The 26,875-nt window shown below is 39.6% G+C and overlaps 1 protein-coding gene across 2 annotated transcripts in view; it reads left to right on the top strand.

The window, feature by feature from the left end:
• Positions 1-275: 275 nt before the first annotated feature.
• Positions 276-26,875, top strand: part of rai14 (retinoic acid induced 14) — a 57,658-nt gene continuing 31,058 nt past the window's right edge. For both annotated transcript variants that reach the window (XM_036530095.1, XM_036530094.1), the window contains exons 1-2: positions 276-484; positions 1,519-1,594. In XM_036530095.1, coding sequence (XP_036385988.1) covers positions 1,559-1,594 — 36 coding nt within the window. In that variant the 5' untranslated portion in view covers positions 276-484; positions 1,519-1,558. The remainder of the gene's footprint in view (positions 485-1,518; positions 1,595-26,875) is intronic.

The raw sequence follows: 26,875 nt of genomic DNA, 5'->3' as shown, positions 1-26,875 counted from the left end.
CCATTCCGAAAACATTTCCCGCTTTCCCAGAAGTGCTGACAGATCATCCTGACTCATTGTCTAATCAAAACTCATGTTAGCCAGCAAACTAAAACGCGTGTCATTGTTTTGTGCGAGAGTTTTTGAAGTCACACGCAACTGTCCCGATTAACACATTTACACGCAAAGTAACTCCTGGTTACATTCTGCGAACTCCTGCGGTCACGAGGGCAAAGAAGAGGTGACGTCAGCTTTCGACCCAGAGAAACAATCAGAGCGATCCCGAGCGCTTCATACCAGGCCACTTGAATGGTCCTAGAGGTTTAATGTATTCAGCATAGTCAAGCAATCGCTGCGGCGCTGCCTACTTCCAATCCGCACAGATAACACTTTTTTGTTATTTATTTTTTTCCTAAGTTTGTTTTCTGTACTTGTGTACAGTTTAGAATCTATTCAACAGGTTTGCCAGTACAGATCTTCCGTTCTTTCGACTTTTATTAAGTGGGTAAGTTCGTGGAGGGTATTCTGCGGAGTTCACATTTTTTTCCTGCATGTAGCTCGCTTGCTAGATACGGAATGAAAGGGAACGATCCCATCAGGAATGAATAGGGGTTTTGTTTGACTGCTACAGCGGGCACCATTGACCATAGAAAGCTACTTCTTATTGAAGAATGCAGTTAGCTTGCTAGCTATCTTGCTTGGTGGCTATTTCTACAATGAGGATTAATGTGTGATGAATAGCTAGCTAGACTAGCATAGTTATCTGTAGCCGTCCATCGGGGTAACTGTCTACATCATCAGTCCTGGCAAAGCATAAGGGCAGGTTTAATTTGTAGTTTCACAGCTTTGAGAATGTTTCTCTTTGGATATTGTATTATTCCTTGGTCAATACGGCAACAATAGTTAGCTCGCTACTGATACTGTGCAGCGCACAGCAAGTAGCTAGTTGGCTAATTTTGCTCTCATACCCACGACTGTCCCAAGAAGTAGTGTGGTAGGGGGTAGTTAGCTAGCTGTATAGGTTGCTATGGAAGCTGACCAGCTTTGCTGCACAACTAAATAAAATAGGTAGCACGCTAGCTGAACTTGCGTCTGTGCCACAATTATGCATTAGTTCACTAGCTAAGGACTTGTTGTCAGTGAAGTGGGACGGAGCTAGCTGGCTGGCTAACTCGAGCGCGGTATGCCGGTTGTTACTGTGAAGTTTGCCTACTAATGTTAAGTTTTAAAGATCATGCAATAAAACACACATCACTAACCAGTTAAGATAGTTATTGTTTTGTGTAACGTAGCGTTCTATTTCGTACTCCTTTTAAAGAAATAAGGAATTTGATTAAGCCGGACTGAATGAAGTGGGGGAACATTGTAATGTTGTAGTCTGACTAGCGAGGAATGTCTTTGAAAAACTGCGTATTTCCAATGACACATACTTCTTTGAATGTTTAATCTAATTGCTAATATAAATCGTAACTACCATTGTTCCGTTGTAACATTATAACCCTGCCAATCCAATGACAGTTCTTTCTTTCTACCATACAGATTTTCGGGATCGGGACTTTTGGAAACTGTATGGGCTACCATGAAGAGTCTTAAAGCGAAGTTTAGGAAGAGCGATGTAAGTACCGTTTCCCAGTCGCGGGTTGGGTTTACTGCATAAATGAGAGGTCGTTTGTGCAAGGGGGGCAGGTGAACAGTAGGGGTGGGCAAACTCATTCGGTGCGGGCTTGTTTGTTTTTGTTTTTGCACTTTTTTAACCAGTGTAAAAAGTATGCTAAACCGAACAACATTTGTGGCAAACCGTGTCAGGGACTGGCTCACATTTCAGGACCTTACTTGCCACTCTCCAGTGAATGAACAGTACATACTCAATGTATTTAATCTCAATATAACCCCTCAATCCATCTTTAGGTGGTTGTCCTGCACCAATTAACACGTTTAATTTTTCATTACAACACATTAATCACCCAACAGTTTTGCAAAAAGTCAGTTGAAATGTGCAATGATTCCTTGAAAAGTATTGGTCAAATTAGATGTGCCAGTGAAAGAGTGTGAAGAGAAAAGGTTGATTCTGTGCAACATAGCGCAGTATTGCAGCCATGTTGTGAAATGTCTACATTCATTCCTACAATGTGTATGGTCTATGGCAGTATGATTGTAGAATTGTCACACTGATTGTATGCTCTGCAATATATTGCATATTGAATATACTGAGTTGTTAAACAATAGTGAAAACAGATTATGCCCACCACCCCTGAACTATACTCTGTAGGTCCTCTTGGAGGGTGCTGAAAGAGAGAGCAATGACATAAGGTGCTCTAGGGCTTGTTTAATACTTTGATTGCTGGTGAGCTGGTTATGGAAATATTAAATCATTTCATATTAGCTTGTTTAATTGCGTAATAAAGGCCCTTAGGTGTAGGAGCTGAATTACACTTCAAAGACAAATATTGAACGCTCACGTGAAGAGTGTATTGAAATTGAAATTAAACAAACCCTCTCAATACAGCTGCTTTAGTTGCAACCAACCCTGTTTTTTAAAAAAAAAAAAAAAAACTAGGACTCCAGTTGTTTAGCTAAGCTGCAGGTATAGTCTCTTATCGTTACGCTAACCTGCTTTGTATATCACTCAGTGAAATTTTAATTGTATCCATTTGACCAGATTGTAAGTTGTGTGCTAACAGGATAAAGGAGCACAAGAAGTTTCACAGTGTATTCTGGAGATGGAAGGCAAATAAAAATAAAGTGAGACTTATACTCTCTCTTCTCTCTTCTCTTATGCTCTCTCTTCTCACTCTTTTGATTGAAAGTGAATATTTTAATTCATTCAGAGGAGCCACCTGTGCATGCTTTAAAGGTGCCTATGGAGTTGGAAAAAATTAACTTGTTGCATTCAGCTGGAAATCAAGGCTCCTATCATTCCTAATGCGTTAGAGAGGGGGAATGTCAAACACTCATATAAGAGCATGATGTTCCTTGTAGAAGAAAATGGAGCTATCTTTGCTGTTATGAAGAGAATTTTGGTATGCTGATGTAATAAACATACAGTAGTACTTCAAATCTCTAATACAAACTGGCCCCACTCCTACCACCACTGATCTGTTGAGTGCATCCCTTTCTGAGTCCGCCTCATTGTTCCACCATTCATACTCAGAATGGTACATGGAACAGTACTGTAGGTGCTTTATTCAGGTCCACTGGAATAGGTGGTCTCCTCTGTATCCTGCCTTCCTCTGGAAAGGCATGCTGGGACCTGCAAAGAAGTACTTCCTTTGCTAGTTGCCTTAGCATTTGCTTTCTGTATTTTTGTGGAGCAAGACACTCAATATTGTCAAGCTGGGACATATCCTTATATGTGAAAGGACATCCTGCCATTCTACCTCTTGAAAGGGCATTTTCAGAAGGATTTCTGAACAACTGTCTGCTAGCAGCTTCCAAGGATCCAGGCCAGGGAGCACTTCCAAAGTCTGATGAATAGACCTCCATTACTTACAGTGTTACCATTATCTTTCCAGGCTGTTGCAGTTTTGTGTGTGTGTGTGTGTGTGTGTGTGTGTAAGTGCATTGTCTCAAAGAGTGAGCAAAGACTTGTACTCTTACCTTTGTTATCTAGCCCCCACCCAAAGTCTGAAGCTGGAAATTGATGTTTGTGTTTTGAGTTAATCCAACAAGTACCTGGTAGTAGGAAGTAATGTGCTGTGTAAATTAAGGTGTCATTTTTCACTACTGCCTTCAACTCAAGGAGTTCTGATTTTCTCTCATGTTCAGATTGTGTTGCATTATGCAGAAACTGTCATCTTATAAACGTTTATTCACAGTATGCACTTTCAACTGCAAGTAGTTGTATGTAAGGTGTTCTGTGCAAAAAACATCGCAAAGGTGCTACACCTGGCACCTGGCTTGGTAGTTGTTGTACTTGGCTAGCTGTTTTGATAATTGTTCCTGGCCAGTTAGCTACGTGAATAGTGATACAAAACGTCCAGTGAATTCATGGATACACACCCTGCAGCAGAATCCATAAGTTAGCTAGCTAGCAGTGGGCAAAATGAGCAATTATATGTCTATTAAGAGCCAAAGATACAGCTACGTGTTGATGTTAAATTGGTCTTACGTCATCAGAAATTAACTATTGCTTATGACTGGATTTTTTAAATATGTGTGATTTGAGTTACCCTAGGCTAATTCTTTGAAGTCTAAAAGACATCCAATTTCATTTTGTCCTCAGACATGGTAAAAGACCATGAAAAATTAATGTTCTTTGGGATAATCAGAAAAGGTGCCAATGAGTGAATGAAATATTTCTTTGAAATATTTACAGGGTTTCATAGAACTGTAGAAGTAGTGCAGATATAGTCTTTGAAGGTATGCTCCATAGTGCATCAAAGTCATTTTCCGAGCTGGAAAACATGTTTATACTGTAGCATTCCATGACTAGGACATTTAAAAATTTTGCCATCCAATGCACTGTAATTTACATAGGCATGCTGAAAATCATCCATTGGATTTGTTTTTGTCTTATAAGTAGTAATACATTAAACTGATGGTAATTACATTTATTCAACTTGGTCCTGCTTAACAGCATTCCTTCTTGGTTTGGATTAACTACTTCTGCTGACAAAGACTGAACCATACCAACTGTCCGCAAACTGTACAGAAAACAGCCCAAAAAGGCAGTTTTACTGGAGTCTGGGTTGAATCATTGTTGGGAGTGACTTTTCCACGTTGGGAGTTGCCACAAAATCTCCAGAGGAAGTGACTCGTTTCCACCACGAGTGACTCAGCAGTGGTCACAACAACCATAATAGGTCGCCATCAGTCCAGAGAGGGAGGAATGTGGCTTGGCAGGGCTAACATTGTGGGTGGAGAATATAGCTCTATAAGTTAACTAGTCGTTATGCCTGTGATGTATACATCCTTCAGCAGAGAAACATTGTGAGAAGTGGTTGGCAGCTGAAATTGGAACCACATTGAACACATGGCTGGTTTACTACCATAGAGTGAGGTATATTTAGTGTGTATGTGTAATGGCTTCTGTGCAGGCTTAAAAACCTGGTGTGTAGACATTTATTAGTCACTGTGGGGTTGTAACAAAATGTGCCCTTGATTTTCATGCGAAATAACTGCATTCTGTGATTATTTCACTCTGTATTATGAATTGTTCTCCAGTAGTCTGTGTATTGTATGACCAGAATAAAATTGCATAATTTGTAGAGCAACGGGATCATTGAGAGTTAACATTGTATGTGTTCCATGACAAAGGGTGTGTATGTTGTAGCTTGCCTTTGAAGCTCCCTACCTTTTGCTTGGAAACAGTATGTTTATGTGCTGTTTCATAAGATTAATCCCATAAATCAGACTCAGCCTTTGATCGAAAGGGATGGTAGTGGGTCCTGAACAGTGTCATCAATATGAAAGTGAAAGGAAGTGGACCTTAACATTGCCACAGGACACCAGTTTAGCATCTGGCAGTACTTCTGTTTTTTTTTATATTTCATGCCAAGTGTTAAAACCTAGGTAAGGCATGAAATATTGCAAATATTGAAATATTGCACACTAAGTCCCCCCCATCCTTAGTCATAGGCAAATTAAGGAGGTAACATGGACCCTAAGGCTGCTTTTGGTGTGTGAGTGTTTGTGGGAAACTGTTCTCGTCATGGCCTTCACATTGTCTGGCAATGTTCTATGGATGATTTAGGAGAGTCTGGCTGTTGGAATGAATTAAACCGGTTATGAATTTCACCAAAACCACCTCCACAAGGACACGCTCTTCCTGAAGCAAGTCTTGCTTAGTCTGGAGGGGAAGTGAAACAATGAGCTGAAACAAAAAAGTAATATATAGAGACAAAAACTACTTTCCTCTGAAATATTTACAGCTAGATTCAAGATTTATCTTGTAATACCTCCTCTCTATGCTCACATCCAAAACAGTTCTTTCAGTATGATTTTAAACACCTTGAACCCAGAAGCAGCTCTTGTGCTGGATCTGCATGAGAACAAGTGGAGAAAAATAGACTTCAGCAAATGCCCATAATATACACTATCAGACCAAAGGTAAAGGGACTTAAGTTGTTATGAATAAAACATGTCTTTATTCCAAGAAATTAATAGTGTGTTGGACTGTCTTTGGCCTTAGTGATTACTTCAGTGTTTCTGGGAGCTTTCTGGTAGAAAGCTGACCACCAGTGGTGTTGTGCTTCACTCTTCCTGTAAAAATTAGTAAGCTCCACTACTGAAGAAGGCCATGTTGGCCTTGCTGTAATTCTGCATTCCAGTTCATGCCAAAGATATCCTGTCAGGTTGAGGCAGGGGCTCTGTGCTGGCCACCGCAGTGTTTTCATGTTATTCTCTTCAAACAATGTGTTGTCACAGATGTAGTCATGCTCATTTTCCAGCAGTCAGATGGGGTGTCCCATGACTTTTGGTTGCATAGTGTATAACATTCATATAGGGAAGCACTGAATGTTTAAAGTCTTTTGTACAATAGCTCATGAATCCCTGCATTACAAGCAGTGCTTTTCTTTAGTGCAGTGATGGGTATATTTCACAGTATGGTTACTTAGAAACAACCCTAAGCTGTCTACTTACAAATAATTCCACCCACACACCTACCATTTAAGTCCTGGCACCAGTAAATTGAGGACCTCATGATATTAGATGGATCTAGTCTAATACTAGTAATTTCTTATGATCTGTTGATATATTTTGTAAGTTAACTCTGAAGTCTCCCATGGTTTTACAGTTTATAGTATAACCTGCTGTATGTGCTTGGTAATTCATGAAGTTCGTGGTGTTCTAAATCAAGCACTATTGATCTTGTTCTGTTGGCGTATGGAGTTAAAATAAGCAGCTCTGTATCTTTTGCTGACACGGTTATGCAATGCAGTTGCATTCTAACATGTTCAGAGTGGAAGGCTCTAAGTGGAATTTTTCATTGCCACATTTTTTTTTCTGAATTACTTGTGGTGGTTTGGTTATTGATTATGCCTAGGCGTTAGTGCTTAATCTACTCTGCGCTAGTTTAGCACTTAACTCAGCGTCTTGCTGACCTCTTGTAATACTTCTCGATGACTACTCCTAGCATAGTGATGCACTTATTTGGAAGTCACGCTGGGTAAGAGCGTCTGCTAAATGACGTAATGTGACTACAGTTTAATTTACATTACAAGTCATTCAGCACTCATGTCACATCACTCCTAACATTCTGTTGTCTAGGCTGCTTGTTGTATGGTAAAAATCAATTACAGCACATCCTATTAGGGCCCGCTAACAGTTTCATTCTCCTTGGTATATATGAGGTAGACAATTGCTTGCATACACTGATTGCTGTTGTGTCCTTTATGTCACAACATGACCAGCCACTGTACCGTATTGCAAAAGTGATGAGCTTGAGTTGAAATAGCCTTCACAAAAAAGCACTGTGCTCTGGATTTAGATGTGAGTTGTTACAGCAAAATCTCCTCTCTTTACTATTAGTATTGACTTGTTGAGAGCATTGAGAGGCTGCTTCCAGGGCTTGAGTTGATTTAGAGTGGCTGAAAATGCCCCTGAGGTTGACTTTTGGATGAGGTGTAGAAGACTGGTGTGGAGCTCTTTAAGAGGGTGCAGACTGTGTGGAGGGCAGCGTTTCCAGATGCCAGCAGTAGCCTAATGCAGACAGGAAGTGACCTTGCCTATGACCCCCCTCCACCCCAAGGGAAAATGATCTTTCATGGAAGAATTTTAATAATCAAATTAAAAAAAAATGGCAGGAGTGTTTCAAGAAGGGGGAAAAGTCAGGTAAGCATAGCTTTCCACTACAAAAAATGGTTTAGCCTGACATTAGCTTTTGATTGTTCCCATACCATCCTTGATCAGTTTTCTTTGGTATTAAGTTTTGTGTAGCTAGATTTAAGTACACCAGCTGTGTGGAGGTCTTCAAGGGAGAGCTGTCTGATGCCGTGCCAGAAGCACTCATTTCATTTATTGATTTCCCTGTCATCTGACCACATGTTGCCAGCCTCAGCCTCGGACCTGCAGTGTTTGGTGCAGATTGAGTAACACAGCGAATCAGTGGGCATATTTTTGCCCTTTATCCTTACCGAGGCCTTATTTTTAAAGTGAGGTAATCACAAGCAAGAGAAAGAAAATATCCTCTATTTCTATTTTAGGGTTTTGTGTGCTGGGGAGCTGTCAGCCTAAATTGCACTGGAATTTGTCAGAATGCCAGACTTTCATACTTGAACAAAACAGGAGACCAGGAATGCCAATGAAAATAGTTCTATAAAGCCAGCCAATTTCCAAATGATCCTTGTAATGTTGAAGAACATTTTTTGTTTAGCCATTCTGTATGTGATCTGTTGCTGTAATGCTATATTTTTTTAAACAGCGCATATACTCTTAACACATCCTCCTCCATCTTCCTACTCTTTGCTGTGAAGTCTGTTGAAGTGTTTAATAATTGGAATTTGCTTTCAGTTCTGAACTCTTCAGGTCATTGTGTGAGGGAAGTTTGTTTAGTTACATCGCTGAAGCAATTACCGACAATCAAAGTTTAATCATTTAATAGATGTTGTTAACAACGGTAGTTTAGGATGCATTGAAGAGTACATGACTACAAATATAGGCACAATTTTAATCAACATCAAAAGATCATAAATAATACAGTAATTAACTAGAACATAGTAACAATTCTGTAGTTACAATTTAACCTTTTACTTCCAAGTCACACCTGAATGCTGTGCCACATTACTAGGTGTGCTGTCCCTTATTTTCCAGAGTCATGTTTTTTGTGGTGCTGTGTTTCTGGTATGAAAATCAATGTTATTATTTTTACTTTCATGTGTTACTTTCCTTGTTTTGGAAAATCTGACATTGGGAAAAATATGAAATTAACACATCCCTGCCAGATAAATGTTTCAGAATTTTTGAGAGTGTCTGAACATTGGAACCCCTGAACCCCTGCCTCCACCCTACTGTATGGTTAGTATTAAGATGCAAGTGTCCTCAAAGACCATTTAGAGTCTAGCCAAAATAGATTTCTCTTTGTCATTTTACTGTTCACTTCTATTAATTAGACATAGCTTTATGAGCTTTACAGCTGTAATCATGTCTGGAGCCCCATGGTAAAGTCAAAGTGATAACTAACTAGAAAACTACTGTAGGAGGGGTCATTAATAGAATGACACAGAAAAAATGACTGCGCTCTACTTGGATTCTTATATTGGTTTTGTTACCCTATATAAAGGAGGCTCATTAGACTATAAAGCCTTTTGAAAGAGGAAAAGGGAATGGCTTTGTTTTGCACACATTCTGTTATAGGCACAGGTATAATGGTACTATCATAGAAATGCTAAATGTTTGAACAGTGCAGCACAGACTATGTTGAGACTGTACAATGTGATAATAAGCAGCTATATTCTTCTGAAGCCCTGTCATGTTCCCATTCTTGTGTATATGTCTCTAATCTCATCTGGAATGCAGTCATGTCCACAGTAATTAATGATAAGTGGGACTGTAGCTTGCAAGACCGCAGATCACCACCCCCCGCCCCCACCCACAATCTGCCAGTCCAATCAGAACTGCTGTTTTGTAAGCTGACATGGAATGACATGCGGAATGAATCAGTGATGAACAGACTTAATACTGTTTAAACAAAAAAAAAGCTGTTAAAAAGTGATTCGATACAGCCCTTTAAAGCAGACTATGACTGTGCTGCACAAGCTGTTCGGAAAGCCTGTTTCAGGGGTCTTTGCCAGGGTCATGTGATTTGTTTCTAACCATATTAAACGAGTTTCATGCACGTTATTGTAGGGTATACCGGAAGAAATCAGATGCATGTTAAAGCACAGTGATGAGTTATAGGACTTCAAAGTAATTTTGCAGAAGGCTCTCAGATTCTATCTTAGGTCTTCTTGGAAATGAGACAAAAAAGATAACCTATGAAGAATTTATATTAGGGTTGAGCTTTGCCAGGGAATGGTCTCATTATTGAGCCATAGCGTGCCAGTAGGTATACCGCCAAGTGCTTTGTACCAATAGGAAATTACTGGGATTAAAAACATATTGGCTTAAAGTGGTGAGAGTAAGATAAAAAGCAGTGACCAGTCTAGTGGGGGTTTGTTACAGTCATGCTGAATGTAATGCATCTTCCAGTGCTGAAGTTGATTTGCTCTGTAAAAGTCTTCACTACAGTTTTCATTGCATTCTATTCCAAAAGGAAGCCATAGGCCAAAATGTTAATATGTTAACATTAACAAGAAAAAGGGCCCACATCCCCCTCTTCATCGAAATCTGCTTGCATTTATGTTTTATTTTCCTGGTTGCATAAAATTAAATGTGAAGATGAACTACGATCCGAACTTGTAGAGGTCATGGAACTTCTAGGCCCAGAGATCAACACAACTGGTACGTGTGTATCAGAGAAATCGAGCTGCTTGAGGGCTTGTTCAGTGGTGCTATGGATGGGTGGTAAGGAAGATAGGGTTACCCTTGTTCTAAACAGTCTGAACAGTGATAAATTCAAAATTGATAAGTTCAGCAGCATATAAATGCTGTGTGTGGTGCAGATAAGCGATTACCTCACCAAATAGATATGACTACAAAAGGAGGCATATTGGAGGGGTGCACTGTCAGGGCCAGAAAGGCAGTGATTCATAAGGCGGTGCTCCACGTTTCAGAAAGACAAGACACAACAGTGCAGTCTGGGTAAGACTTATTGTACTGGGGCCTAATTGATTGCAACTCATGTGAGCAGGAGCAGGAAAAAAAATGTCACCCCTCCTAAAATGGCAGGTCATGCTGGCTACAGAAAAGAACACAACTGCTATTCCAACCACCCCCCCCCCCCCCCCCCATGTAGTTACCAGGTGCATATGTTACTGTGTCGTAGCCTGACTCCACACTAATTCCTTTTTATCCCTTGTCCTGGGCAGACACCTCTGAAAAATTGGGCATTTAGTTGGATAACAAATACACTTTAAAGGAAAGGGGCTTATTCCTTGAAATATTAATGACATAAGAGTGGTGGTTACAGTGCCTGGGGTGACAGATTTGTAGCTGGTATCAGATTGTTTGGTGGTGGTTCAAAATGGGAGGCTATTTTTAGGAGGATCAACTTGGCAGGTTATTTAGTGAGGAAAGTCTGAAAGGACACAAGATAGGCAGCAGCTATGGAGGTCACTGCCTGCCATAATTGCCAAGAGTGCTGTTATGAAGGACCGTATAAAATAAGTGGTCTGAGTTGCAGTTAATGCCTTTTGGTTGTGTGTATGTGTGCATTCTGCTTGAGCCACCTTTCCAGCATTACTGAACAAATTGTAATTTTTAGAGGTGTTAACCTCCCCCCCCCAAGTAATCATGTTGGAATTGCTATGTAATATGCCAGAACAAAATTTGCTCCTGCTGACTGAGCTTCAAAGACTACATTTTAGTGCTTTCACTCAAAATGGTACCTATGTGCTTTTTAGAAATCTGAGTGTTCAGATGTTTTCGTGCCTGCTGGGGGACGAAATAAAAGCTCAATCCAAAGTGTACTATTGCAGTTTTGGACTAAAGCCAGTGAGTACAGTGTTGATATTGAGTACTGCACATGTCTGCAAGTTTACATTAAGAAGACTTTGAATAATGCTGGAAGTGACAAATACTCAGGTTATGTTGGCCAACACAGGCTGAACATTATTTATAAACTGTAAGAAATAGCTAGGCATGCAAATGCACATGATGAAGTGTTGTACATGTATACAAAAAGTTGTAGTACTGGTTAAAAAATTTATTATCACAAGTGAAATTGCAACTAAAGCACATGGGAGATTGGTTACTACTTGTATTTTCACGTTTTAGATGGCTTTATGTAGAAACTGAACTCTGCTGCAGAACAGAAGTCTTGTACAAGATATCCACTACAGTAACACATGCAGACAGGGCTGTGAGCTCCATTAATCCTTGGGATCTGCAGCAATGTGGCAAAGTTATGTTGCATATAATTATGTGTTGCGTATAGACCTTTGTTTTGAAATGAATTGCCTGAGCAAGTCCTGAAATTTTCTCTCAGCAAATTATGTGATAATAGCAGGGTATTGATACTTGGCTTGCCTCCATGTCTCAACTGGATTTCTATTGTGACTTACAACAATGGGTAAAGACACCATCTTTCACTGTGATTTCAGTTTTGCTTAAAAGATAATGAAAGTAACTGTCAGGGAAAAACAATGGAGCTTGTATCCCAAAATTTTGGGGATGGCTTTCTCACAGATGGGTACCCCTTCAGCCATGCATTCAACTAAGAGGCCATACCCTTTTATCTTAAAAACAACAACAAAAAGTGAAGCATTATGCAAAATTACCAGAAATTCTTTTAGGTTAAACAAAAAAAAATGATGGGTGAAAACATGTCTTTCCTGGCCTGTAAATCTGCGAGTGGCCAGTGGCCAGACACAGCTCCAGGGACCAGACATCTACATGTCTGCTCCTGGCAACCAATCAGAGGCTGACAGACTGGAAACCAACTCCGGAAGACCAATCATGAAGGAGCTGCAGCTAGGGAACAGACTCCAGGGGACCAGTCAGAGTGAACCTGGCAGCCAGGCAACAAAGCGGATGAGCACTGGCACAGCATGTCTTCAGTGAGAAGAGTGAGCCTCTGTGTTACACCAGTCCCAGCTGCCCAACCCAGAGGGATTACCCAGTGGCACTCCCAAACCCCCTTCATGTGCCTAATTTGTGTGTTCTGGATTATACATCTGCTCGCCTGCTCTGCTGACAGCATTTCTCTGATTATAACACAGGGCAGGGTGTGATGTGTTGTATTTTTACCCTAACCTTGAAGACCCTGAAGAGTTTGACCACTTCTTTATTACATTATTTCTAGTTTTGATGATGGCCTTCTAGAACACCATCTAGAACAGCTCTTTGTCTTTCAAGTTGGTCCTCCCACCCTCTAAATTTTCGCATCATTGAACTCCTTCCCAGACAGCTCAAACCACAAACTAGTCAAAACCATCCGGAGAATCCGTCTGGAAAATATGAGGGGACGAAATTGCATCCTGAGAAATTCAGGCATCTCTTTTGGTGATGGTTGTTCAGTCTAAGTAATTAAAGTGTAAAATGTAGTTTAATGTATCAAATTCAGTCAACTTGCCATAAGAAGTGTGTTTTACCTCATTTACTTTATGTCTATGAATTACCCTCAAGGAAATCACAAGCCTTCCTTAATATTGCCAGAAGAGTGCATGACATCACTGTAGCAGTGTGGTAATGTGGTGATCCAATGCAGGTATCAGAACATGATAAAACATGAAAAAAAATTCCCATAGGTCAGGCTTTCTCCCCTCCCTGTGCTAGCTTTAGTTATGATATCAGAGTGGATGAGGTAATGGTACAGACCGCTGGTCAGTGATAAGGAAAATGACATTTAGCCAGCAAGGATGAAATTTAAGGGGAGAGAGTGAACAAGGAAAGACCTTGGTTTAAAAAAAAAAAAAACATCTGGGGACTGTAAAAGAAGACCTTAAATGCCCATTAAAAAGTGTCCTGGGTCAATATAATGGTCAAAGCAATGTTTTTGCTCATGTGTCACAGACTCTTCTATTAGGCCACTTAACATGTAAATTTAGATGATGGTGGTTTAATTAGGTTCAGGAGGCTTTGCTTTATTTGTGACACCATAGTGCCTCAAAAAGAAAAGGCACTCTTTCAGCTGCTGTGCTGTAGCTTATGTTCCGATGTGAGAGGTTGTCTGAAATCAACCATATGGTCTTTGTTTGTTAAATCTGATTTTTGCATGGTTTAGGATTTCTAATGTTGGTCTGCATCTCAGAGTAATGTAAACAGCTTGATTCTATGATTCTATGTGTGATTGCCTAAGCAATTTCAGCTGCAGCGATCGTGGGGGATTATTCATGTCCAGGAAGTATATATTTTATATTCCAGTTTGACCCTTGTTTAAAGTGGAAACACTGCAGGTATGAGGGGCACCCTGATCAGTAAAAGGCCATATGGAGAAGTGAAGCTCTGTACCTGCATATATCATTCAGAAGCAAACCGTGGAAAAATCTGTTCCTTATAAAGCCTCTTTGTGTTAACTCTTTTCCCCTGTGTGCAAAAAAGTCTGTGTCTGTGTGGAATTAAAAAAAAGGCTTGCATTAGCCATGTGTATGTTGGTAGCATGCCTGCTCAACATTTTGGTACAGTCATTCCTTATGTGTGTTGCATTGTATGCTAGAGGTGTTTTTGGTCATTGTGTCCCTGTAGAACACAGCCGCAGTGTTCTGAAACATTGAGCTTAAGTCAAATTGCACTTATTTATAGAACAGGAAAGGCTATTTGTAGTACAGGAAGTGTAGTACAGGGGCTATTTTTACGGTGTACATTCAAAGCAAAGTTTACCCTTGTGCTAGTTCAGAGGAAGAGAAGATATGCAAAGAATTAGCTACACAGTTGAGTCAGTCCTTGAGGACTTGGAATGAATTGTTTCATTCTCATCTTAAAACAGTAGTGCTCAACTTGATTGAAACTTAAGCTCAGACATTTCTGTCATGGTAAGTGACAGGAAGTTAAGGAGTCACTTTTGAATAATTAGCCAGTGCCCTTTAATTCTTTGATAAGTCTTTTTTGCAGGCGAAAGCCTGATACTGGCAAAACATGGCTAAAGTGTAGAATAAAAATCCTAAATGAACCACACTGATGGATTGTTTAGTGTATAGCAGTGTTAAGTATTCTTGTTATTGTGTTGTATTGTGTTATTGTGTTACCTGGTTTGCCACCTTTTGTTCCATATTTCCTGTGTTATGTAAGACTGATTTCATTGCCTGGCCTTACTGTTATAAAATAATTGAGTGTGACATACAGTTGAAAAGTCAGAAAGGTCCTGTTGTGTGTAACAGCTGCTGGTACACTAATTAATCTGTTTTCGACTTTGTTTGGGCCTAGGCTTATGTTGATTTCTGTACCCAGATGTTCTTTCTTCAATCTTTTGTCTTTTGTCTCTTTTCCTTAAGTTCGCCCTTCCAGTTCTTTTCTTTTCATTCCTTGCTCAGTGCTTGTGTGTATGCGATAACAATGTCTTGTCTGACTTTCAGACCCTGGCAAGGATCCTGTGTGGAGAATTTCACTGTAGGTCCTGGCTCCTACTAAAATTGTGCTCTCCAGCTAACTTTCCTGGGATCTCTGACAGCTTAGCACTTACACTGTCCCTCAAAAACTAAATCAGCAAAACAAAAGATTGGGTCAAAATGTGAAGTTTACAAACGCCAGCATTCAGGCCCTTAAAGTAAACATAAGCAGTTAAGTATGTTGGGTGGTAGTGTAGCATAGTGGTAAAGAGCAGGATTCATAACCGAAAAGGTTTCCAGGTTCAGTTCTCCACTGGTGCACTGCTGTTGTATCCTTGGGCAAGGTACTTAACCTAGAACTGCCTCAAGAAATATCCAGCTGTATGTGTGGGTAACGTGTAATAAAAAAAAAAAGAAAGTAACCGATGTGAGTCGCTATCGATCAGAGCATCTGCTAAATTCCAATAATGTAATGTAATGTTGTGCATCTCCTGTATGGCTGTAGGCTTGGATGTGCATATTACATCTTATTTACATATTGAAGCCTGGGAGTGTTTTCTGCTAGTAGACAAGATTCCTGGTGACACAAGAGGTTGGCGAATCAGCAGAGTAGGGCTTCACCATAGCAAATGTATGACATGTTACTAGGTGACGTGAGTGGTCAACATCTTAGTAAATAACCCGTGGATTTACAAGGGAAAACTCTCTGAACTTTGCACAGAAAGTAACACCTTGTTTAGAAATATTTTAAAATATTTTCCTTGTCTTTTAAATAACTGTAAAGAAAGAAAAATCCAAAGCATTCTCAAACCAAAATGATACATAGGCCTTTATTTTATAGGAGCCAGATGGCAGATAGGACATAGAGGGAAGTACTGTGTGACTCTGAGGCTCTGCTTGTGAAGGTCTGTACTGTAATGTAGTTTGAGTGTAAATGCATCGAAGGGCCAGGGCTCCAGGGGGAACCAGAGTGGTTTCAACAGCTGTTGTCTGTCTGCACAGCTCATGCGTAAATCTGGGTTGAAGTCTGGCCTCTGGAGCAATGTTGGAGGAGAGAGGCTTCGTACAGCACACCAGAATCCCAGAGGTCCTTTCGCACCATACATATGGAAAAGCGTTGAGTGATAACACAGAACCCCCTATCATTGCCTTCCGGTTGTTCTCTGCCCATGTCGGTCCACTTGGTGCCATGGAGTACTGTACTTCAGAACATTGTTCTGGTGAAAATCTGTTAATGAGATTAAGGGAGATTTGGGATTTAGTGTACTTTCGCCCTTAGGAAGCTGCATGCTCGGAGCAATATGGTGAGATAGGTACATCCTTCATGTTGTCCTTAAGCTGCATTTTAACTGAACGTGAAGTGAAATTTTGCTTCGCTTTCCTTGCGTGGGTTTGATCGCTTGCCTGAAAAATGAACAAGTGAATTTCGCGCCACGTCACAGCAAGCATTTTTGATTGCCAACGCTGCTAGCAAGTTGCTGAAGAGAGGGGGGCGTGGCTTATAGCCCTACTTGAAGGTGATTGGCTTTCGCCAGGCGAAATTTTTGCTTGAGCTGAACATTTTTTAACTCAAGCGAGCCGTTGTGAATGCTCATTTTGCCCATTTCGCTCGCAGTTTCGCCACGATTAACTGCCCGTTCACCTCCTGCCATTGACTTTTTATGCATTCGTGTTGGTCGTAAATTTTGCTTTGCGTTCGGTTAAAACATAGCTTTATATATATATACACATATATATATATATATATATATATATAAGTTATGTATATATGTTAGAGCGCTAAAGGGGTACATTATGTGTAATGGATTATCTCTGTGTGGGGCTCAGGATGAATTTTCATGCCTCCAGGGTTCCAGTGCGAAGGTTGGGAGAGTCATTAGTGTCCCTTACTCCATCTCCAGTGTGTCTCTCTATCTCTCAGTGTGTCTGTAGTTTGCTGTCACTCACTGTCTCCAGGATAAGGTGATGTCAGGAGATGTCACATGACAGATTTTTGTTGCGGTGTATGATCTGTTCTCGTCCACAGCTGGCCTTGATGCCAGTGTGGGTCATTCTGTGTGTCCATGCAGTGTCTAACAATATACCTTTTCCATCTTAATGACATTTTTAGATATGGCTAATTGAAATGTTTTGAGAATTTTTGTGGCTACTCTGCTTTCTTTTAACACATACATAATAGGGGTGGGCACTAATATTCATGTTCAAGAAAATACTGTTGTTAAACTGTGAGGTTTAAATAAAATATCCAATTATCCAAAGTATTTCTTTATTTTTATATTGTGTTTACTGGTGATTATATTTGTTGCGAGATCAATCCCCCCCGGAATACAAGTGCTCGAGTACTTGCTTGTTTTCTCTGTTGAGTACTCGAGCTGTCAGTATGATCAAAATGCACATCCCTAATACACAACTGGTTGTCCTTTGAAATCTCATTGCTGCCTTGGTGTATTGTCTTACAAATGCATTCATTTTCAAAAGTATGGGTAAGGCTTCGGCTCAGTTTCCCGTTTTTGCTATGTCCAGTCATTGATCTGCAGGAGTCTTTTTCCATCTCAATTGAAATGATTCATAATGATAAAAGCACAATTGCTCTACACTAATATACTTGACACTATTCTTGTTATGCTTTAATTACTTTAATATTATATTTTAATTATAATTTGCATTCATAATTCATTTTGGGCAGGGAAATGTTGCATATGAACATTTTGTAGGAACTGTTTCCACTTCCTTGACATTTTTTTTCCCCCTAAAATTAACTCCTATTAAAATGCTTAGAAACATGCATATCATCCTGTTACTTTCCACTCAAGTGGTGTTAAACCTTTCTTCAGGGATTAGCAGGACTAAAGGTTGATAGAGTGGATTTAGGCTTTAGATTAAGCAATCTAACAATTAAAAGGTTAGTTTCATCAAGACTTAAAGAATTATCCTCCGTATACCTTAGCAGTAAACATGGTGACGTCCTAACATGACCCTCTCGTTGTAAATGAAATGTAACTGAGGTGTTCTTGGTAAGCCCCATCATTTTTACTTTAACATTTAAATCACTAACTAGAGTAATAATAAATTGCAGATGATCATTATACAGATTTGTCTACTTGATGGAACTACAGCATTTCCAAGTGCTGGCCCTGAACTAAACCCATGTGTTCTGGCTTTTGTTCCAATGGAGCTCTTAATTATTTGAGTTTGATTGCACTGCTAATTGAAATCTGGCCTGTATTTGATATCTCTTAAGAATTATATGCTTTATTATTTATTTATGTGCTAATTTACTTGCTTGGCAAGATCTCTCATCCAGAGTGATTTATAAAGCTAATATGGTATAATACAGTAAATGCATGTCATGGGAGATCCAAGAACTGTAATAGGCATGGAACAAACACAACAACAGTTAATAATGAGGAAATAATAACAGTAAATAATGTGGCTGCCATGAGCCGGTCTAACTGTATGTTTTGTAAATTTGTGAGTAAATGGTATTTAATGGCTGCATTTGTCTAATTTCACCAATATATCCAGTTCATTGTAGTCTTAGCCTACATGATTGGTATGCCAGATCTGCTGATATTATGTTCTAATGTTTGAAAACACTCCTTTTTACAGCTTCATTATGAAGTGTATGTTGACAAAGAAACTACTTAAAAGACTCTCACCTGCTTTTGTTCAGATGCTTTCAGCTTCTGTCTACCCTCAGTGTCAGACAGAGAGTTGTCTGATTTTAATCATTTAAACATGGTCTCTGGGATTATGTCAGTATTTTTAATTTTAATCTTCAGTTCTTCAATACCTTGACATCAGAATTGGTAAAATCAATCAGAACAGTTCCTCTTCTATAACGTTTTGTGTGTGTTGTCTAGTGAACAAATCCTAAAGGTTGGAAGCCAAACATCTGTGATGTTGCACATGAGATTACAGTTGATACTTTTCTGTTCTTATCAGTAATCATTTTTTGTCTATCAATTTCTAATGTCACACTAGATGTACTTGCATGTAACATATGTACAGATCCATGTACAGTTTAGACCCTGTCTGCATGCAGGCTTGAGTCTGCTATATTTTGAGAATTCCACAGTGAGACATTAAACAACTCAACTGAAGTCATTGGTCACAAGGCCAGAGTGAACCGGTTTCTCTGAGGGAGGTTGCTGTCTGATTCCAAAGCACGTGATGACGAAAATAGAACTTTAAAAGGAAACAATCCAGTCAAAGATTTATTCAGCAATATTTCTTGTCATTATACAGCGCATTTTCTATGTCAACAACAGAACTATGACTGAAACAAAAGCTTGTATCTTACAAGAAGTATTTCTGCTTGATTCGCTTAGGTTTTGGTGGTGCAGACATTTGTGGATTTTGTTTAAGCACTCAGGAGGGCTGTAATGTGATATGTATGAGGGTTGAATGTGTACTGACAGTTGGAAGATGAATGCTTGGGACTGGCTGGCTGGGACAGAACTGGGTATCATTGCAATAAATGCCTGCCTGCTGTGACTGCCAACAGCCATGCCCAGTGAGGTTCTGTTCAGCCCTCTTTCAGATGGCATCCAGCCAGCCTTTACATCAGAATGTCTTACATCTACAGTCTTAAAAGCAAGGTTTCCTTCCTTTCTGGCTTTCCACTTTTTCTTTTTTACCTCTGCATTTTTTTTTTTTTTTTGGCTTCCATTTTTCTATTTTTAAAATGTGTCTCTCCATCCTGATTGGTTGTTTAGCACAGTAAACCAGAGACTCTAAAAATAGCATAATTAAAGGCATTGACATCTGCCACAGCAGGTTTATTAAGACAAACAATGGCACAAAACAATGTAATCTATCTGATTTGACAAGCTCTGTTAATGTGGCATTGCTGTGTGTGACTTGTCTAAAATATTATTACAAGCCGGTATCAATGATCAATGTATCCCCTTCTGGTCCAGTGCACATTAGTGCCCAGTGCACATGAATGTAAAATGCTGTGTTGTGCTGAAATGTGCAAGATTCATAAATAATGTTTGTCAATTAAGAGGCAGATACAGTAGATTTACAGAATGCATTGAAAATCTCATGCTGGGTTATTTTTATGATATCAAAGATGTATAACCCGCAGCACTTGCAAAGTTTTAGTGCACCCTATGCATACATATCTGGAACGTTCCCTGTTGTACTTAATGTACTTAATTTTTTGCTGTATGTACTTTTCTGATTGTGGAGTGCTGTGTTCTCAGTTCGGCGCTTAATGTTTAACTAACTGTGGCAGCCGCTGCCGAGGCAGGGCCGATTGATTGCATTCTCCCAGCACACACCTCCTGTGCCTGGCTTACTATTGCAGGAAGCTGATAAGGTTCCAGCCTATTTTTAAAAGGAGTGAGAGTTTACTGCACTGCATTCTTCAGTCATCAGGTCAATTGTGTAAGGAGAACATTAGCGTCTAAAAGACAACAGGAAAACATGCTTCGAATAGCTGTTTCTTTCTTGCCAAATTTTTCTGGACTGATAACTTTGTTCATTGCAATTATGTGGTCTAGTTAAGACCAAGGACTTTGTGTGCAAAGCTGTCTAAGACAGTTACTACCTTAACTGCAAATGTGGAGTACAATAATGAATTCAGGGGTAATCCAGCCTTTGTCTGACCCTCCAAATGTAGAACAGCCCCTGGTCCTTCATTGTGAATAGAGAGCAGTGTGTGGGGGTAAAGTCAGATGAAACTTCTTTCATTAAATTCAGACTTTTTACCTGAATATTTCATCTTACATACTGTCTTCTGAGAAGCCACAAAGGTACATATATTCTTGATCCAAATAAAACAAGACTATATAATCTTCAAAGTAATTTTTCTCCAGAGTACGCAGAGCATTGTCAAGATTAGATTTCAGTAAGGTCTGCCATCAGCACTTGCACTCAGCACCGTAGAATAAAAAATAGTTTACCTTGGAAATGCATCTAGGATGTGCTCATTATTGCAAAGCCTTGAATCAAGTTGAGCGAATAACCAAAAGTAAATGTTTTAGACATCACTTGCAGTAGAAAGAAAAGTCCAGAAGTCAGGCAAGTGTCTTTCTATATTTCCACAGAAATCCATTACTGCGCTGAGTGAAGTGCGTTCCCGTAATGGGTGTAATCCGCACTTGAAAGGAGTTTGTCCAATTACGATACTCACTGTGTTGTTCAGATCTGGTTCTGTTGTGGCAAACTGAGATCAGATAAGTGCTGAATGTTTACTCTCAGATGAGGGTGGTGGTTCTGTTTATTAGAACTCTGTCTGTACACTGGCGGTCATTAATTCACACAAGCCCCTCTAGATAATGTTAAGTGTTTCCTGTTATTGCAAGGTTTGCCATGACACGGTCAGTTCCTCTGTTTTGTGAATCTGTCTGTGCTTGCTGTTTTAAATGAGGGCCTTGTCTTGACCATCAAATACTCCAATGATGGGTGCCTTGCATCCCACTAGCTGCACCTCAAAATATATTTTCATAGTGTTACTACAGGTAGCCTTTTTTTATATAAGGAGCCTGAACTTGAAAATTTTGTAGCCAAGATTGACTTTACAAGTTGCCAGGCTGAGCGAAACATCAGCATCTAAGGTTCTTCTCTTGGATCAATGTTATATGGTATAAAAAAGGTAAACGCATAATCTTAGGAGCACCTGTATAACATACTCCCTGTAACCTAATTACATGTGTGTTTAACCCTTGAAAGACAGCCAGTGTTTCACAGTCTCCCATGAGCTCTGGGTTTGTGCATGCCGTTACGATGTTTCCATTACTGGGGTTGTATTTCTCAAAGTCTCCCTTTGGAGAACACAAACAAAAATCCATGTTCTGGCCTCCATGTCTCCTATCACTAGGAGAAGAAGTAGGTGCACAGATCACCTACCACCCCACTGTTTTAATGTGGACTGACTATAGTTCGGTCCTTACAGAGCACAGTTTCTTCTTTCTTTCTTTAATCTTACTGAATCAGAGATGCCTATTGTTCCCTACACAGTGCTCAGTTCATCTCTATGATTCTGAATGTATTGGTTTTTTTATGTAGTGTCTGTTGATGGATGGTTGGTATGCTATGTCGAGGGTTCATCTTTTAAGCTGTGGATTAGCTCTTGCTCTAGATTTTTTTTTTTTATTGAGTGTAAATCCTTGCTCCATTCCAACATAAGTAGGTGATAATCTTTGAGCAGGGAGCAGTGTGTTGTTAGCTGTATGTTGTCTGCTACAGTTGACCACAGACTGTTTATTTTTTAGGGAGTGTCTGTAAAACTGGGAACAGTCTATTAATTGTTCAAGGCTTGAGGACTGCTAAAACTGAAACTGCATGTCTGTATACTATACATACGGATTAATGCAATGTTGGAACTGCAGTGATAATCTGATATGATTTGTAATATTAAGCAATACTCTTTTTAAAAAAAAACTGAGTGATTCCGAACACTATTGTATTGAAATTGTTATTTTTCATTATTTCCATTATGAAACAATGATTTATTGAAGTGCTGTCCTATATTTTATGATCAGCTCTGAATGCATATTTAGGATTATTCCACTGTCTTGACCTGCTGTGGATTTGTATTCTTTTGTATATAATTATTTATAGACTCTCAGTCATTTAAACATAAGAAAAAAAAAATTCCTGTTGATTCAAAGCTTCAGTATTCTTAACACACGATTGCTGAACTGTGTATGTCAGAATATAGAAAATGGCACTCTGAATGCATACTTGTTTCAGCAATTCCAGGTTTTACTAGAAGGAGATTGTGTGCTGAGTGGAATTTGTGTGTTGATATTGGTGTAAATGCATTTTCTGTGTGCAACATCTGATAATCCAAAAAATTCAGTAACTGATATAATGCATATTTATTAATGTAGGATTTGCAAAGTCAGGATTCCAAATGACTCAAAGAAATGGTGCAATGTAGCTGAGCAATTCAGGTCAACCTTGTGATGTAGGTGATGAGGTGATTTCATGGTAGTTATGTTCCCAGCTCATTGTCATATTTTTACTGCTGAGCACTGTTCCAGCTGATCTTAGGGGATCGGATGGTTGCTCATTGACTCACTGTTTTGTAGCACAAGCATGTGTATATTTGCATAGTTACAATGACAGATTGACTTGTTGATATATTGTACTTGCATATTTCTTTTGTTGATAATGGTAGCTATCCACTTCATTTTACTCATGTGGGTATTCATAAATTGTGCTACACCTCAAATCATAGCTCTTTTCCTTACGATAAATTAATGACATAGTTCATACACAAATTTATTGACTTGAAATGGGTGCTTTTTCAGGTTACATTTATCACAAGACCAAGTAATTTGATGTTTAGGAAATTTATAGAATGTAGCTTAGAGGGGCCACAATAATTTGTGCAAGGGACTGTAATTGGCCCATGGCTGTCAGTTCCTGAAATAGCAAGCTGAAATAAAGGCCAAAGCCGTAAAGCACATCAGTTGCCTCTTGGGTTCAGACCAGGAAAAGCAGGCCCTTGGGAAGTTATTTAAGTGGATGTACTCAATTTATATTTACTGAAATTTGAATGTTTTCTTGAAACAATTACATTCTGGACTGTTTTTAACAGGGCATATCCTCAGATCAAAAATGATGTAAAGTTTATCTAAACATCCAGGGTTAAGTAAGCCAAACACATTGTAAGTCTGTTTGTTTATGCATTTCTTTGAATGGGGCCGAATCCCTGCATGGGTTCATTCTTAAAATATGACCGCATCATTCCATATTTAAGCCCCCCGTAACTGTACTCGTGGTCGGCACTTTGGCACCCTTCAGAAGGCCAGGAGTTCATATCGTAGAACATTTGAAAAGTGGGCTTGAGTATTGTGCTGTAAAAGCAGATGTATATTAGTGTTGGGGCATTCAAGAGCTTTTATTCAAAGTCAGTGCATTTTTATCAGTTTTTGATCTTAATGTTCTTAGACTGACTGTGCCCATATGTTTCACCACGCTTTTGCAAAGGACTCCCTTTACTGCAGGCATCTTTATTAGTGAAAACAAGGGAGGGTTCCTTGCTCTAGGTTGTGAACCCACAACCTTCCGATGCAGAGTATTGGGTGTTGAAATACATGGGGTTACACTAGCAGCACGCTCTCAGGATTTCCTCGCATAGCCTCTGTACATCTCAGGTGTTAATCTCTAATCTCTCGTTTACTGTGCACATTCCTATAGGAGTAGCTGATTGCTGGCACAGACTCTTGCTCTGCTCTTTTCCGATCTTACTCTTTCACTCGCTTCTCTGTCTCTCACAATCTCTTTCTTTCTCTCTTTTGCTTGCTCTCACGCTCTCATTCCCTTTCTCTTACGCTTCAAACTTTTGTATGTGGATGTGGGTGTGTATGTGCAAGTGTATGTATTCATATTCACGCGTGCAGAGGCGGACACCTCGGCTTCAGAAAGTAAAAGTCCTGCCACGTATTTGTTCCACGCATGCACTACACCAGCTGAATTTAATTAGCACAACTCTTCAGCCAGGTAGAGGAGCTAATTAGTGAAATCATCTTGTTCAGTGACTGGCTAGAACAAATACGTGGCAGGACTTTTACTTTCTGAAGCCGGGGTGTCCACCTCTGCGTGCGTGTGTGTTCATGTGTGTGTTCCTGCATGTGTGTGTATACGCACATTTGTCCTTGCGAGTGTGTGTATTTGTGAAATGTGTATATATGTATATGTGAGTGTGTATATATATATATATATATATATATATATAATATATAAGTGTATAAAAGGAAAAGAGAATGAGCTGTGTGTGCTTTCCCCGTAAATGCATGTGTCTCTGTGTGTATTTTATGGCCTGCGTTTTGCCAGCATCAGCTGATAAAGAGTAGTAGCCCAGAGCTCTGCAGGTGACTGAAATAGCACCGGTTTTTCCGTAGGCCGTCCGACAGCCGTGTCCTGTTACAGTTAATTCCCGAAATAGGCCTGGACTCCAGCAGCGACCTCTGCTTTCTCAGGGTGACCGATGTGGCTGTCTCAGAGCTGCGCAGTTCCATTTCACCAAATCTCAGGTAGCCAGACACCTCCCTTGGCACAGGGGTCAGGTAGTGCAGCTGTGTGGAACCAAAGACGACTGAGGGCATCCATCGTAGCTGTACAACTGAACTATTTTTGACCTTGATTATTAGGTTTCAAAGTGCATGTGGCTGACAGAAATGTACTCTGCAGGGGGTGAAGCCCATGGGGTGAAATGATACTGTAGACCAAAGATTTAGAAGTAAAAGATGGAAATATTTTAGAAACAACATAAGTGTTTAATGTATATTAAGCAGTATTTTGTAAATTAATATAATACACACCTCATGGTGCTGTGTCTCACCGAAACAGTAGGTGATAGGTGAATTCTCACAAAAGTCTTATTCATGGTTATTCAGCAAAGGAAAGCAATCACCTTCCTTACAGTTAAACAACATTAAGAAAAGTTTCCACACACATTTATGCAGGTAATAACTAATTCACCATCATCAGGCTAATGTACATAAAATAAATGGGGGAAAAACCCAGCCAGTGAAATCTGAGCATTCTTATTCTGCTGCACCAATGGCCTTAAGTCAGTACTCTGGCAGTGCATCACTCACAGTACAGCAGAGATCATCCCATTGCTCGGTCTGTGTCTCCACATGTCTTCTGTATGATAGGTTGACCCAGACTGGAAAACTCTGCAGTAAATTGCTGTGCTCTTTGTAGTCTCATAACTATAGTATTGCCTCCCTGCTTTCTAACTGCATGCCAGTAAGTATTGGCAGTGAGTTGATGATTGACTACAGTCCCTGTTTTGTGATTTTCAATGTTTACTAAAAATTTATAAAAACGCTACCATTAATCTTTAGGATTAAAATTTTAGAGAGAGGGAGGCTTGAGAGTAAGAATGATAGTAAAGTACAATAAGCCAGAAAAGGCAACAAGCTTCATTTTTCCATGATGGGTGCTGTATGAGTAAAGTTTTTTTGTTATTATATTATTTTTTGACCCTCTAGTGGGGTCTTTCTTCAATTCTTTGTATTTCTTGTTTTAATTCATAGTATTCATTTAGTGAACTTGTGAGGGGCAGTCAAGCAAGGTGTTTGTATTGTCCTTTAAGTACATGTGCTGCCTCGCTAAAAATGACCCCCCCCCCCCCACACACACACACACCTCAACATCTCTGTAAAATTCCTCCTCCTTTGTGGTACAGACCATTTGTGGAACTGCAGAGATCTAAGCTATGCCCTATTCAAAAATCCATAAGCGATTCCTATTCTTATAAGTTGAGCCTAGATGTATCTCTGTGGATTTGGAGTGAGCACCCAATTAAAATTTTAATCATGTAAATAAACTAAGGGTTTCAGTAGATAACGAAGCCAGCTACTATAAATGCACAGGCCCCAGGGCACCAGTCACTGAGGAAGAAAACTGATGAGATGCAAAGTGTTCCTTTATATGATCAGTTTTTGTTGAATGTAAATTTTGTGGATGCAAATTCACATTCAGATGCATTAAGATTATTCATTTAATTGTTATGCATGCCTCTTGCATTGTGTGTTCCATTTTAGTGTCCAGGGACCATTTTATTTATGATTCTTTATACCTGAGCATGGGGAATTTGCTGCTACTGTATTCAGAATGTAAGTCCAGTTGATTTCCACTGTCTTTTGTTTTGCTTTTTGTTGGGTCTGCTTCACTGAAAGTAGTAATGGGATATTAGGCCCTTGTTTTCAGAGTAGATTCACACGTGTGTGGCAGAAGAGGTCTTTTGGGTTTTGGTGTATTTAACCTGAGTGAGGAGGTTGCAAGGTTAGACACTGCTGTTCATGTGACACTCCCATCTAACACTCCTTTACCAAAACCCTCATGCCATGCTGGATATTGCCTGTACTTGCAGAGCTCCAACGCATTTTTGGATTTTGCCC

This window comes from Megalops cyprinoides, chromosome 5 (genome assembly GCF_013368585.1).
Source record: "Megalops cyprinoides isolate fMegCyp1 chromosome 5, fMegCyp1.pri, whole genome shotgun sequence".
NCBI classification, from domain to species: Eukaryota; Metazoa; Chordata; class Actinopteri; order Elopiformes; family Megalopidae; genus Megalops; species Megalops cyprinoides.
This window is presented reverse-complemented; position numbering and strand designations above follow the sequence as displayed.